Source organism: Coturnix japonica, chromosome Z, assembly GCF_001577835.2.
Source record: "Coturnix japonica isolate 7356 chromosome Z, Coturnix japonica 2.1, whole genome shotgun sequence".
NCBI lineage: Eukaryota > Metazoa > Chordata > Aves > Galliformes > Phasianidae > Coturnix > Coturnix japonica.
In genome coordinates this window covers 15,369,802-15,384,247 of record NC_029547.1, presented here as the reverse complement: position 1 = coordinate 15,384,247, position 14,446 = coordinate 15,369,802, and the positions used below count along the sequence as shown (strand labels likewise).

The following is a 14,446-nucleotide window of genomic DNA, read 5'->3' as shown; positions in this document are numbered from 1 at the left end:
CTGGGAACGAGATTATATAGAGTCCTGGTCCCGTGACTTATTGTTACTCCTGTTGTTCTCTGGGATATGTAGTCTTCTTCTGTGGACTGCACATTCAACAGAAGTATACACACTTAACATGATGTTATGATGTGGAATACTGATAGCAAAGTTACAAAATTACAAAACCATGACAACCGCACAGAAGCAGAGGAATAAATCTCAGAAAGTGTTCAGGATACAATTATCCTTTTCCGAGCTTTTTTTCTTGTATAATCCTTCTGCAAGCCTTCCTCTCTAGGTTGCTGAAAAGGAAACTGCTAGAGCTGGTGTCTTTCACTCGCCTTTGTGACCAGGACGTCCCAGGGCTCTGTCATCCACCACATGGAGAGCGAAAGCTCCTGAAAGGTGTGGCAGGACGCACGGCTGGCTTTTGGTGACTCCTGCTACACTGCTAGCTGCTCTTGCTTGGTATTGCACCTCTGGTAGCATCTTCTGTTATTCCAGCTCTCCTCCAAATTTCTCCTAAGAACCAGTGCACACAATCTTCTTGACTACAAGAAATGTTTTGAGGAGGTTTTTAATTTCCTGTTTACAGAAACTACTCAAAATAGATTCTCCTACTTATTCTTTTCTTGCTCCACGACTCTTGCACTCCAAGGCTAAATGGTTACTTAAGGTACAGCATGGTTTACAGGCCAGGAAAAAAGAAATTCAAACTCCCCTCTATGCCCTCAGTGATTCATTGACTGCAACAGAGAAGTCCTTGTTGTGCTCACCTTGAAGCATGGGTCTGATCACAAGACTGTCACAACCCAGATGAATCCCTCAAACCTTGAACTGATGGAGGGAATCCCTTTCAAAAGAAATATTTCTGCACTAGTCCAGAAAAAAAATCAAACACCAAAATGTTACTATTTGTCACCAAAAACTGTTGAGTTATGATCTGACTTTAAAATTATTATTTTTTACAGTGGTATTTATCAAGCAGGAAAAAAATCTGCAGATCACTCCCTAGCAGAGACACATTCAGTCATGAACCCACAAGCCCCTGGGGGGTATGAGGGGGAAAATAAAAGAAACAAAACAGCAACAGCATTAATAATTTCTAAGACAAAAGATAATGGAGATGATTCAACCTTACAAGGCAGAGCTTTTAAGTTACACTCCTGAAAACATCATGTGTCATCAACATCAGTGATCTTCCATTCCCATGTGGTAGGGAGGAGGAGTTGCTACTACTGTGAGAGAGCAGCAGGAATACTCAGAGCTCTGTCTAAGGACAGATGATAAGCCAACAGAGAGCACTGTAATGAATGCCTGCCGTAGACCTCTCAGTCAGCAAGAAGTAGATGAGGTCTTCTTCTGGAAAAAGCCTCAGGTTCACAGGCCCTTTTCGAGATGGAGGACTTTCACCACCCCTGATACCTGCCAGAAAGACAAGACAGCAGTGCTCACGCTCATCAAAGAGAAAAAGCCGGAGGCTGACTGCAGTGACCATGAGATGGTGAAGTCTAGAATCCTAAGAGAGGAGGAGACAAGAAGCAGGACCATAACCTTAGATTTCAGGAGATGTCTTCTTCTACAGAGATCTGCTTGAAAGAATCCCACAGAATATGATCTGAGAGAGAAAAGTGGTTGAGGTGAAGTGGTATTCAAAAGTCACCTCCTCCAGGCTAAAGGGAGACCAATCATAATAAAACAAAAAAGGATGAAAACAGTGGTCCTAACTGAACTCTGGTGTAAAAAGGAAGTGTACAAGGGGAGGAAGGAGGGTCAAATGAAAGAGTAGTTACAGACTGATAATGCAGGAATAGGGTCCAAAAGCCAGTGCTGGCCTGGGTCTAAATCTAACAAGGGTTATAAAATGCAACAAGAAAGAATTCTACAAGTACTTACATAGCAAAACAAAGATAAAGGAAAACACGGGCCTGCTACTGAATGAGGGCAGGGCTATAGATGTTAAATGACATAGAAAAGACCAAGATGCCAAGTACCTTCTTTTCCTTGTTTTTTATGATTGAAACTGGCCTTCAGAAATCCAGGCTTCTGAGACCAGAGGGGAACTCAGGAGTACTGAAGAGTTATCCTCAGTGGAGGAGTATCAGGCTAGGGAGCCAACTTAAAATAAATGGATGTGAGGGCTGTGGGCTGACAGGTTGCATCACTGGTGAATCCTGAGGGAGTTGGCTGACAGCAGTGCAAGGCAACTGTCAATTATCTTTGAACAGTCATAGTGACCAGGCAAAGTTCTTGAATACTGAAAGAGAGAAAATATCTTCCCTTTCTTCAAGAAGATCAAGCATGATGATCCCGGAACTACAGGCTGGTCAAACTCACCTCAGTCCCTGGGAAGGTGGAAGTTTGGTGGCCCTGCCAGGCAGGGGGGTTGGAGCTTTGTGATCCTTGAGGTCCCTTCCAACCCGGGTCATTCCGTGATTCTGTGATTCTGTGAAAAAATTCTCCAGGAAAGCATTTCTGAAAGGGGAATCTCAACAGTGTGCACAAATGCCTGATGAGAGGGAAAGAAAGCAAAGAAGTCAAGTTTTTCTGCTGACAGAACAAGAGGCAATGGGCACAAATTAAAACACATGAAATTCCATCTGAACACAAGAAAACATGTTTTTACTGTGAGGGTAGTCAAAGACTGGAACAGGTTTTCAGAGAGACTGTGGAGTCTCCACCTGTGGAGATATTCAAAACTCAACTAGTTACACTCCTGGGCAATCTGCTCTAGTTGTTGCTGCTTGAGTAGGGCAGTTGGGCTAGGTGACCTCATGAGATCCCTTACGACTTCGACTATTCTGTGATTCTGAGAAGTCAAGCTGTGAGTTGTCCCTTCATATCTATGCCATTTCTAACTTTGTTATTACTTTCTAGCTTTATTTCCTGAGGCCTTTAACTGTTGCACAAAAATTTCAGAAGAAATTCCTAGAGGAATTCTCCGAAGAGTGGAGAGATTTGAAATCCAGAAACATGATGGCCTGTGTCACCTACACGCTGTAATGTAAGTCTTGCTTTGCATGCTTCACTATGAAAGTGGTACTATGAAATCAAAACCTATTAGGCATCATCAAAACCAGAACAATCTTAGATGGATAGCAAAAATTTAATGAAAAATAAGATTGTGAGCTGTTTAAGATTTGTCCTCCCTTGCACTACTTGATCTCAAGAACATTCCTGAACTGCAAATATTCAGTTTCCATTTCAAGAACAATATTATTCAGTCTGCAATAACCTTGACACTTGCTTTATTTTTAGAACTGAAAAAGAGCTTATGCTCTTTCATTCATTTCACTTTTTCCAATTCTTGACTAAATTAATTACATCAGGTTTACACATAAGCTACTTAAAATTAATTTACTTTTTTACTTTTTTTTTTCTTTTTCTAGCACAGTATTACAGTGTTTATGTAAAAATGATAAATTTGAAATAAATCCTGGACATGTTTATTTCTAGACATTTACATTTGCTGGATAATCATCACAGTGGTAATAATAATAAAGTCTTCTACTTATTTTTTGGCAGTGTAAATGTACTGGTTTGCACTGTGGTTCAGAGCCACTGAAGTAGGAACATTTTTTTTTCAGATTTTGGAAGATACCATGATAATGGAAACCTTAGGTACCAACATTTACCATATCTGACACCAGACAGAACCAAACTGATGTAATATAGGATTAAGCATTTTAATGATGATTCCATATTTGAATGATAAGTATGATTAAGGTTTTTGCTGTTGTTGGTTTACATTTTATTCTCTGACAACTGATTTTTGCTCTGTCAGTCTCCACATAGAAGGCAGAAAGTTCTGTGTAAGCCCACGGATTAAAAGACTTAAAAAGTGGATGAAGAAGAATAAACACAAGATCCCCAGAAAAAAACATCATGGAAGAAAACACAGAAGAACCAAAATATTGAAAAAAAAAAAGGAGAGAATAAACGGTAACATGAAGCAAGCCCCATAATGAAGGTACCTCTGGCATACAGAACCGTGAGCAAAGGTAGCAGACTGCATCAAGGATGGATGATCATACCATTAAAATGACCTTTCAAATATTTAGGTGCCAGAGGCACCATCACCTGTACACAAGAATAACGCTGGGCCAACTACAAACAAAATGGCTTGGTGCTCCTGAAAGTGTCTCATAGCAAGTGCTCTGCTGTACCTCCTAGATCTATGGATAAACTTAAATCACCCCCTTTCCAACTATGCTACTTTCCTGTGATTTTTAGCTCACATGCCAATATTTCTTCTCAGTGCTCCATTTATCTGCTGACATTTTTTATTTGAAATTTTACCTTCATTCCTATCTCTTGAGTAGCAGATTTCCAGGAGGGTTGGCAATGATGTCTTAGCTCCCCGTACTCTTTCCGTCAGCACAACCAGTGGTTTTAGTGCATGTGGGGTTTATCTTAAGTACGGAGTAAAGTACTGACTGTACCTTAATTTTCATGACTGTTCTATCAAAGATATTCAGAATATTCAGAAAAACAGGAAATGGGGATATAAATGTGGTTCTGTAGTTTTTAATAATTGGGATTGCTACAAAGCCACAGATTTTTTAAGACCCAGAACTGCAACTTAAATGCAATTACAGTATTTGCCTTTATCAAGCTAGTTTAAAAGACAGACTCTGATAGCTTTGTTTATATCTTTCAGTTCTTCAGAGTGTTTGTTATCTCACATTAAGTTCTCTTGGATACTGTAGATCAAATTGAGAGATTACAGGAAGATAGAATTAATCTCCAAGTTGACAAGTGTATTTTGGTTGGGCTCCTGTGCATTCTTTTGGAAACTGAATTAGGAATAAACTCTACTAATCATTTAGTGTAAAACAACTTTCCACAACATTGGTATATAAAATATCAAGACAACACTTTTAAAGATTCACTCTCTGGTAGAGATTCATTTATCCCTGAACCCTGACACACAAATAAGACAAAGAAGAACCTTCCAGTTAGGAAACTTTCATTTAGGAGATGTCACACCCTCTGTACCTGAGTGTTATTTTTGACCTTTGCTATTTTGTACTTGGCAGCAAAATAAAATCAATATATATATTTTTTCAGTAAAGTCATTTCAACGTTGTGTTTTGCAGAACATGTCATTACAGCACATGACTTTGCCTTCCCAAAAATGCTGGTTTAAGCTATCTTTTCAATGAATTTAGGTACCCAAAGATGCAGCCAGTTGCTTCTGAAAACTGCAGTGAATATTTTAGAGTCTCAGAAGCCTCATTTCCATTGAATTCCATTCAAAATGGGCTTATGAGTCATTTAACATTCTTGGAAATACCAGATTTTAAGAAACACCCTTAGTTCCTGGCTGTTTCATTGATTTTAAGTCATTAAATTAATGTAATAGGCTGTCTCTCTAGGAAGCTTAAGAAAAAAAAGCTACCACAGGTATGATTGCCTAAGAATTACCAGAAGTAACAGAAGTACAAAAGTTGTTGTTGTAAGACAAAACCAGAACCCTAAATTTGATACACTGACTTAAAGCCAGGAGGAGAATCATCAGAGAACACACACGCTTCCTTCCTTAGGAGATCCCACTTCTGCTCAATTGAGAAATGGTAAGAGAGACTCAACTCCAAACTCCTGTCAAAATAGACTCATATGATGAATGGGAGGAAAAGGAAGCTTTTGTCCTCTCCCTACCAACATCCTTGCATGTTGCTGCTACATGGTTCTTCTGAGTTATTCTAGGTTTCTTTGGCAATAGCATCGTTAGTGAATGGACTCCCCCTTTGTTAGGTTTCCTTTCTGAGGCTGCTATGACAAGGAGCAGCATTCATTCTGGTGTGTTAGTCCGAATGTACCAGAAGCAGTCTCTATTACATTCTCTATTGAAAATATCACTGTTTCTTCAGTCATAAAAGGAGAATGACCTGAATTCTCACAAGCGGGGGTGCAAATGGTGGCGATCACATGTCTGGAGAATAAATTGGTAGAAGACTATAATTAATTACCTAAGAGATCTAGAACAGGATCCACCAACAACTTTAATATTCTTACCTCAGTCTCTTTGAGAAATCCATATAAAATGATCGTAGATGATTCCATTGCAACAGCAGGTCCTTTCTTGCAAGCAGTGTTTTATAAGAGTTGCCATATGTACACCCAATGACAGGATAATCAGATCTGAAGCCTCTTAAATCTGAAGAAAAACAATAATGCTATTGACAACAATTAAAGAAGAAATTATACTGATTAATTAGAAGTAGTAGTAAATCTTAGGCTATTAAATGTTACTAAGGGCTACTAAATTAGTCATTAAACTGGTCTGCAAGACGAGGTCATCTGAACTTGATGTAAATTTAAATTTGCACTTGGATCCAGAAACATCCTTACGAGACAAATATATTGCTCTTACCAGCACAGATTAAACATGCTCCCTGAATTTAACCCAAGATAATTACTTTAAAAAGTAGGACTGTACTACATCTTCAGATTCTGTTTTAAAATTATGAAAAGCTACCAACTGGTTGTTAAATTTTACCTTCTAGCTTTCTTTCATCATTTGTAGGGGTGTCATCCTGAAATGAGCTTTTCTACAGGCACAGTTAAGAGAACATGGTTATAATTCTGTTGTCTTCAGGTGGTTGATTTGTTATTTTTGTTGCAAGTACATTCTTTTAGATCAATAGCAATGATGTCATGCACGTCTATGTCATACTACCTTCTACAGCATGGAAAGTAAATACTAAAGGTGGTGGAAAGTCATTCATAATCCTGCATCATACAAAAGAAGGTGGTAACAGGATTATCTCACCAAACCTGTTTAGTCATTTTGGCACTTTTTCTTATCAGATATGTAAAGATTTAATAAAATTCATAAGATTGCTGCTTACATCTCCATATGTTGTTGGCGAAACACAAAAACAACACTTTTTTTTTCCATTTTGAAAGCATATACAACATTTATCAAATAAAAAATAATTATAGTTTTAAAAAGCCCCATGCAACAACAAGCTTACAAGTGAACACAGCTAAGCTGTCAGGAAGCAGAAGGGGCAGGAGCTGAGTGTGACTACAAGGAGAGCAGAGCTAGTGGCTTTGCTTTCAAAGGCATGCTCTCCATACAAAAGAGCAGGGCAGAGCCAGTGGCAACAAACGGGTCAGCCAGGAGTCCAGATGAGTCTGCTGAGGTGGGGCGGGCTTAAGGGCCAGCTCCAATGTCAAGCCAAGGGGTCAGGAGCAGTAGGGGATGTAGCAGCTTGGAATTAAGGGGAAAGGTGACAAAGATGGCTTCTCACAGCTTCCCTCCACACACCTCTTCACTTGGCAGCCCCTTACAAGGGCACATGCAGTTGGAGCTGGCCTTGCCCAGACGGCTAAACTAAGGTGGTGGAGAAGGGTTTGCAAAGCCCTGGCTGTGTTTGCAGTCCTGACATACAGTCCTGCTAATTCAACAACACTATGTCTTGCTCCATCTCTTCCTGAATGGCTCCAAAGTACAACGTGAGGAAACATTCTGCCACTGAGGTACATGGTAGGCTGGCATTAGTAACACATTTCAAACAAGGAAACATTGAACTTTCCGACAAGAATTCTGTTTGGTCTGTAGGCATGGAAGGTACAGCATGTTTATACAACATAATGACATCATGGCCCACCAAGTTTGTATTTTGTCACCGTGTCCTTTCAGGTTTGCAGATGTACACCGACTGACGTCAGTTTGTCAGAAGGTTGCAGAGTAACAAGCGCAAACAAAACTCTCAGTTTCTCAGTAGTATTTCTCAATTCTCGCACTGTGAAGATTTGTGACAAATCACTGTTTCTGACGATTACGGAACAGTTACAAGTTCAAATCTGATCATAGAGACAAGACAGGCTCTAAGGCTCTCCATGAGGTCTTTCCCTGTCTTTTCACACTGTTTCCACCTGCCCATGATGGTGGAAATCCCCCAGCCGTGGTGATGCCCTGTATGTCAGCTGTGCCAGTCTTCTTGCTGCAGCCATCACCAGCTGCCAAGGGAGTGTACTCCGTCGGTGTTTTACAACCAGCGTATCCAGGTTTTAAAATTGGTATGCGATTTTTATCGAGCCATTTCCCATTTGTCACACTCACACACGCAGAGCCGGCAGGGCGACACTCCGACCTCCGGTCCCAGGGGCGGCTGGGCACCCTGCACGGCTCGGGGTGCGGCGGGCAGAACCGGGGCCGCCCCCAGACCCAACTCCACGACCGTCCTGCGGCTCCGGCCTCACGGGGCCAGGCCCGGGTGACACACGGACAACAAACACGACACGACACGAGCGGCCCAGCCGCACTCGCCGGGCCCGGCGGGCCTCGCCCCGTTGCTAGGCAACAGGCTGCTCGCCTCGCCGGGGACCGCCAGCCGTCCTACTCTCACCCGCGGTCGGCAGCGCGCTCCCATTGGCTGCCCGCGCACTGCGCTCAGCTCCCATTGGGCGCCCGCTGCCTCTGCCGCTCTCTGATTGGCGCGCTGCCCTCTGGCCACGCCGCGTCACTTTCTCACACCATCCCCCCCGCCTTCTCCCACGGCTGCCGGCCGGCCGGAGGGCGGGACTTGTGAGACGACGGCTGTGATTGGTCGGGAGAGCTGTCGCTCAGGGCTTGGGCGGGAGCGCGGGTGGCGGGGCGGTTTAAAGGCGCCGCGTGCCGGCTGCCCGTGTCCGCTTCGCCTCCGGTGTGTGTGTGAGACGGGACAGCGCCTGGTGCAGGTGGGAGACGGCGGGGAACCGAGTGTGGGGCAGGAGGGGTGCGAGGGATGCAGAGCAGGGGGCTGCCGGGTACGGGCGGATGGGCAGCGGGTTGTGTCTGGGTTTTGTGCCTTTATAAGGCTGGTAGGAAATGCTAACAGCAATTATAGAGAGCATCTGACTAATGAAGCCACTGGGAAAATGTATTTTCTGGGTGCACCAGCAGGAAGTTGTATCTTGCAGTGCTGCTCGCTCCCTACATGCCCGTAATGGGATGCGAAACAAACCCAAACCAGCCTTGTTGCTCCTTTATACTAAAGCATCTCAGATTTCCTTCGAATGGCTCTTTGAGGTACTTCTCAACTTCCACCAGACATCGGTGGCTCAGGTTTGTGTGAGGCTGGTCCATGAGGACAGAAAGCTGTTTGTCTTAGGTGCATCTATCTTCTCAAAGGCACCGACCTGCTGAAGATGCCTGTGCCCCAGTTTCTTGCAGTCAGAGCAGTCGTGCAGAGCTTTTACATTGCAGTGCCCGCGGGTAGCCCTGGCTTTGCTTTGTCGGGTGTGTTTGAAGTGCTGTACGGACACCACGGCATCAGCCCTCTGCAGAAAGCCTTTGGACGAGAGAACTGCAGAAATACTTGGGATTAAATGATGCTTCTCATCGCCAGTGTCTGCTGAGGGCAGGCGGAGGGGCGGTGTCATCTTCAGCCCCACCGGTGATGTAAACCCATCCGGTGTGTTGAGCTGTGAGGGAGATGGGCCTGAATCACAGCCTCTGTTGTACGGCTGTGACGTGTCCGGTCCATTACATGCTGTTATCTTTGTCCGCATAATTTCAGTTCAATCTCCCCGGATGGGGTGATGCACAGGGAGGCGGTGCTGGTGTCGGGATCCTGCTCCGTGCTGTGAGGTGGCACAGGCTGCCTGTGCAGGCGGTGCTGCCCATCGTGCTATAGGGGCGGTGCCGCAGTGCCATGCTGTGAGCTGGGCTGAGCCTGAGGTGTTCGGGCAGCCGGATGCTGGGCTGAGAAGCTCCCACCGGCATCTCCAGCCGAGCCCCGTACCCGGGCTCAGCGCCGCCCCCATTGCCGGCTCCAGGTGCCGCCCGCCCCCATTGCCGGCTCCCACACACCACAGGGGGCGCCCGCCCGCAGCTCCGCGCTTGCGCACATCTCCAGCTGGAACAGCCGCGCATGCGCCCGCGCTGGCAGGCGGCCATGGGCTTCCGCAGCGTGTAGGTACCGGGCCGGGCGGGCAGCGGCGGGACGGGGAGGGGGAAGGAGGGGAAAGGAAAGGACGGGGAGCGGGGCGCGGTGTGCGGGGCACGGGCACGGCGGGAGGCGAACGGGCGGGCGCGGCTCCCTCCGTCCGGCGGCGGCCTCTGCCCGCGGCCGGGACCCGGTAACCTTGAGAGCGCCCGGACGGACGGACAGTGAGCAGCGGCGGGGCCCGCAGTGCTGGAACCGCGACATGTGCGGACGGGCCGCGCTCGTTACGGGCTGAGCGCCGTCCGGTCAGCTATTGCCGTATGGGGACGTGGCGGGGCCTGGCGGCTGCGACGCTGCGGAAAACAAAAGCAAAACTCTGTGTGAAACTGAGACCTGTGTGCAGGAATAGAACTGCGTGTGTGAAGATCGACGTGTCTCAAACGCTTCCATCGTGTGTTTCACTGCCATGAAATGGCAGAGTACATCCAGCTCTACTGCTGCAATTTTATTCTTTATTGAAAAACACACTTTATAATCATAGTATCACAGTCTCGTGCAGGTTGGAAGGGACCTTAGAGATCATCGAATCCAACCCCCTGGGATTCGAGCCTCTGTGTAGCACAGCACACTTCTACCACTTGTGCCAATGTGTGTTGTAAAATTTACAGTGATGTTTACAGTGTGCTCAGGCCACAAGTCTAAAACTCGTTACTATTTCAGTAGACCTGCAGAAGGATGGAGTGTATGGAGTATGTCGCTGGTGATGGATGTGGGTAAATGAGCCGTTCTTCTGTTTCTTCTTTGCTTGCAGATCTGCCACAATGCCTGGGTCTCTTCCAGTGAACACCGAATCCTGCTGGCCCAAAGACGTGGGCATTGTTGCTCTGGAAATCTATTTTCCCTCTCAATATGTCGACCAGATGGAGCTGGAGAAGTATGATGGCGTGGATGCAGGCAAATACACTATTGGGTTAGGCCAGTCAAAGATGGGCTTCTGCTCTGACCGAGAGGATATCAATTCCCTCTGTTTGACTGTGGTTCAGAAGCTTATGGAGAGGAATAGCCTTTCCTATGACTGCATTGGGAGACTGGAAGTTGGAACGGAGACAATAATTGATAAATCAAAATCGGTGAAGACTGTCCTGATGCAGCTGTTTGAAGAGTCGGGCAACACTGATGTGGAGGGCATTGACACCACCAACGCCTGCTATGGAGGCACTGCTGCTCTCTTTAATGCTATTAATTGGATTGAATCCAGTTCTTGGGATGGTAAGTTCAGGGTATTTTCTTTGAAGTTACATCATTCTCTACCACTGAGTAGTCTGCCTATACTTACAGCATCTGTGATTAATTGTATAAAACCCAGAGGGCAAGCTATTGTAATTCTTCCAGTCTTAAATGCTCTGGATGTTTGCCACTAATTAATTACATACAAGAGATAACAACATGGATAATCACCAGATAATCATCTTTTCCTCTAAGTTTTCCTTCACTTTTTCTGCCAGTAAAGTGTAAGTGAGGAAGGGATTGAAGAGACCCTTAATCCATGTTCTTTATAACCAGGGGCTGGAAGTCACTGTTGGCTGTTAAAATACTGATTCATGCCTTATTGTTATTTCTGTGTTTTTACAGGACGTTATGCACTTGTGGTTGCTGGAGACATTGCTGTGTATGCCACTGGAAACGCCAGGCCAACAGGTGGAGCTGGTGCTGTTGCGATGCTAGTTGGTCCAAATGCTCCTTTAATTTTTGAGAGAGGTTAGTTCTATGAGAAGATAAGCACTTTTTCCACCAGATACCAGATTCATTCTAAAGCGTGTCCTGTTTTTTTGGTTTTTTTTTTTTTCCTGGGGTGTTTGAGGGCTGGATTAACCTCCATTAATGTCAGAAACTGCATTTTGTCTCCTCTTGGTTTTGCTTACTTTGGCCAAGTCCTAACATAAGAAGCAGCAAGAACCTATTAAAGGTGCTTCTGTCTGTTTTTCAACTTGGGCATTCTCCAATTAAAATTGATAAAGAATGGGTTAAAGCTGAATAACAGAGCACCCTGTTTACGAGAATAAATGATTTGTTATTTGTTACGCTCAGTTGTACTGTGCTTGAGTAGCAGGCATCTGAAATCTGAAAAATTCTGAAATATTACCTAGAAGGGCCTGAAGTCCCAAGGAAACCTGTTTATTTAGGGCCAGACATTACTTGTTTTCCATATTTGTTAAAGTATGTATTCAAGGTGAATCAAAGGTTAATCAAGTAACTTTCGGCTTTGTCAAATTCTCTCCGTTAGGACTGCGTGGAACCCACATGCAACACGCTTATGACTTCTATAAACCAGATATGGTCTCTGAATATCCTGTGGTTGATGGCAAACTGTCTATACAGTGCTACCTCAGTGCATTAGACCGCTGCTATAGTGTTTATCGCAATAAAATCCATGCCCAGTGGCAAAAAGGTATGTCACCTCTTAAGCTGTTATTGCACTTTAAATGAGCCTGCCAGCAGGAGTTAGACTTTTTGCTTTTTGTATGTTAACATATTGAGATGACTGAATCATGTCATCCAACTATTTTATTTTAATAGTTGAATACAAAAGATAATTTCTAATACAAATTTCCTGCCATTTCCAGAGGGGACAGACAGACGTTTCACCTTGAATGACTTTGGATTCATGATCTTTCATTCTCCCTACTGTAAACTGGTACAGAAGTCTGTGGCAAGGCTGTTGCTGAATGACTTTCTCAGTGACCAGAATGCAGAAACATCAAATGGTGTTTTCAGTGGTCTGGAAGCTTTCAGGTGAGAATGGCTGCTGTCGTCTTTTTTCGGATGGTATTAACTTGTTAAACATTGGAAATGTTTTTCCTTCCTGTTTGTTTTAATGGTTTCTAACCACTTTTTTCTTTTTTTTCCAAATAGGGATGTAAAGCTTGAAGATACATATTTTGACAGGGATGTGGAAAAAGCTTTTATGAAAGCTAGTGCAGAGCTCTTCAATCAGAAAACCAAAGCTTCCTTACTTGTGTCCAATCAGAATGGAAACATGTACACACCTTCAGTCTACGGTTGCCTTGCTTCTCTTCTAGCTCAGTAAGCATAAAACTGGAAAATCAGTCATAGCTTTCCGTATGTGAGCATTTTCATTTTGAAAAACCCTTTGTAAAAGTACCAAGTGTTTTCCTATTAGACTGCCTTAATTAGTAAAACTACGTTACACAATTAGTTCAAGTGATAAGTATAGTCAAAATTTCTGTGTCTGAAGCTGGTGAAAAGCACTGCTTACTGCTTTTCAAGGCAGGATCTCATATTTTAATGTGGCATAGCCTTCTTACACTGCTCCAAACAGCCCAGTACCATGTCAGGGCTTTTTTGTTGGTTTAATTTTTTTTTTTATTTAATATCTGAAACTTTGTTTACACGCAGTGTTATTTTCTAAACCAACTGTTATTTCATTTACAGGTACTCTCCGGAGCACCTTGCAGGACAAAGAATTAGTGTGTTCTCATACGGCTCTGGTTTTGCTGCTACGCTGTATTCCATCAGAGTTACACAGGATGCCACTCCTGGTAAGAGAAAGGAGATGTAAATTAACTCTTCTGCATAGCTTACCTCTGACTGCTTTGTTGTATTACCCACCAGCTTAGTAAACCTGTTGAGCAGCACTTAATGACAGTAACATAGAATGTCCCCTAGAGCAAGATCACCTTTAAAGTACCTCCTTAGGCAAATATCATTTTCAGATGCTACAAGTGTTTTGCTCAAGTCATCAGGAATTTTTCTAACTAACTAGAAGTTCAGCTTCTAAAATGCAAAATATCTTGAATAGCTGTACAATGCTAATGTGTTAATGTGCAGTGCTTAGCACTGGTGCTACCCTACATTAATGGTTTCTGTTGTAGGTTCTGCACTGGACAAAATAACTGCCAGCCTTTCTGATCTTAAAGCAAGACTTGACTCAAGAAAATGCATTGCACCTGATGTCTTTGCAGAAAACATGAAGATTAGACAGGAGACACATCACTTGGGTAAGAGCTTCATAAATTTAAAATGTTACTAATCCTACAGCAAAATACTTAGTACAGAATTTGCATTGCTATAATTAAATGTTTTGTATGTAGAATGAACTGGATGTCCAACTTTTTCTTCACCTGTAAAGATATTTTTCAGTAGTTTGTATTTATTGGCCTGATGAGGCTGCAGTGAAAATGCAGACTTGGTTTTCCTGTCTTTTTACTTCAAACTGCAACACCTGATGGCCTCTGTTTTATAAAACACTTGACAGGAACCAGCTGACAGTACATCATGGGCTTTTTTTTGCTCTGTTTACAGCCAACTATATTCCACAGTGTTCAGTAGAAGATCTCTTTGAGGGGACATGGTATCTTGTGCGTGTGGATGAGAAGCACAGAAGAACATATGCACGACGCCCAGTTATGGGTGATGGACCCCTGGAGGCAGGAGTTGAAGTTGTCCACCCAGGCATTGTTCATGAGGTGAACACTGAGTGCTCTTTTAAAGTCTGATATAAATGATTGAACGGTTTATGTGTTTGTCACAGCATGTGTATGTATGTTAAAAGAGAAAGGGGT

The 14,446-nt window shown here is 43.8% G+C and overlaps 1 protein-coding gene and 2 long non-coding RNA genes across 11 annotated transcripts in view; 2 read left to right on the top strand and 1 right to left on the bottom strand.

Annotated features, from left to right (window-relative positions):
- Positions 1–3,785, top strand: part of LOC107305953 — a 17,133-nt gene extending 13,348 nt beyond the window's left edge. The window contains exons 2-3 of the long non-coding RNA XR_001551944.2: positions 2,860–2,986; positions 3,767–3,785. This is a non-coding gene — a long non-coding RNA (uncharacterized LOC107305953). The remainder of the gene's footprint in view (positions 1–2,859; positions 2,987–3,766) is intronic.
- The window catches only part of LOC107305952, a 22,614-nt gene extending 15,362 nt beyond the window's left edge, over positions 1–7,252 (bottom strand). For all 3 annotated transcript variants that reach the window (XR_004305515.1, XR_004305513.1, XR_004305514.1), the window contains exons 1-2: positions 6,001–7,252; positions 2,320–2,491 (exon numbers count right to left, since the gene is read on the bottom strand). This is a non-coding gene — a long non-coding RNA (uncharacterized LOC107305952). The remainder of the gene's footprint in view (positions 1–2,319; positions 2,492–6,000) is intronic.
- Positions 7,253–8,549: 1,297 nt separating this feature from the next.
- Positions 8,550–14,446, top strand: part of HMGCS1 (3-hydroxy-3-methylglutaryl-CoA synthase 1) — a 32,417-nt gene continuing 26,520 nt past the window's right edge. For 5 of the 7 annotated variants that reach the window (XM_015848668.2, XM_032441203.1, XM_032441202.1 and 2 more), the window contains exons 1-9: positions 9,784–9,889; positions 10,675–11,132; positions 11,496–11,621; positions 12,148–12,312; positions 12,488–12,656; positions 12,777–12,947; positions 13,317–13,423; positions 13,757–13,882; positions 14,187–14,350. In XM_015848668.2, the coding sequence (XP_015704154.1) occupies positions 9,849–9,889; positions 10,675–11,132; positions 11,496–11,621; positions 12,148–12,312; positions 12,488–12,656; positions 12,777–12,947; positions 13,317–13,423; positions 13,757–13,882; positions 14,187–14,350 (1,527 nt within the window). In that variant the 5' untranslated portion in view covers positions 9,784–9,848. Of the gene's footprint in view, positions 8,674–9,783; positions 9,890–10,674; positions 11,133–11,495; positions 11,622–12,147; positions 12,313–12,487; positions 12,657–12,776; positions 12,948–13,316; positions 13,424–13,756; positions 13,883–14,186; positions 14,351–14,446 lie in introns of those variants that run through there. The other 2 variants (XM_015848671.2, XM_015848670.2) reach the window with 1 other exon arrangement.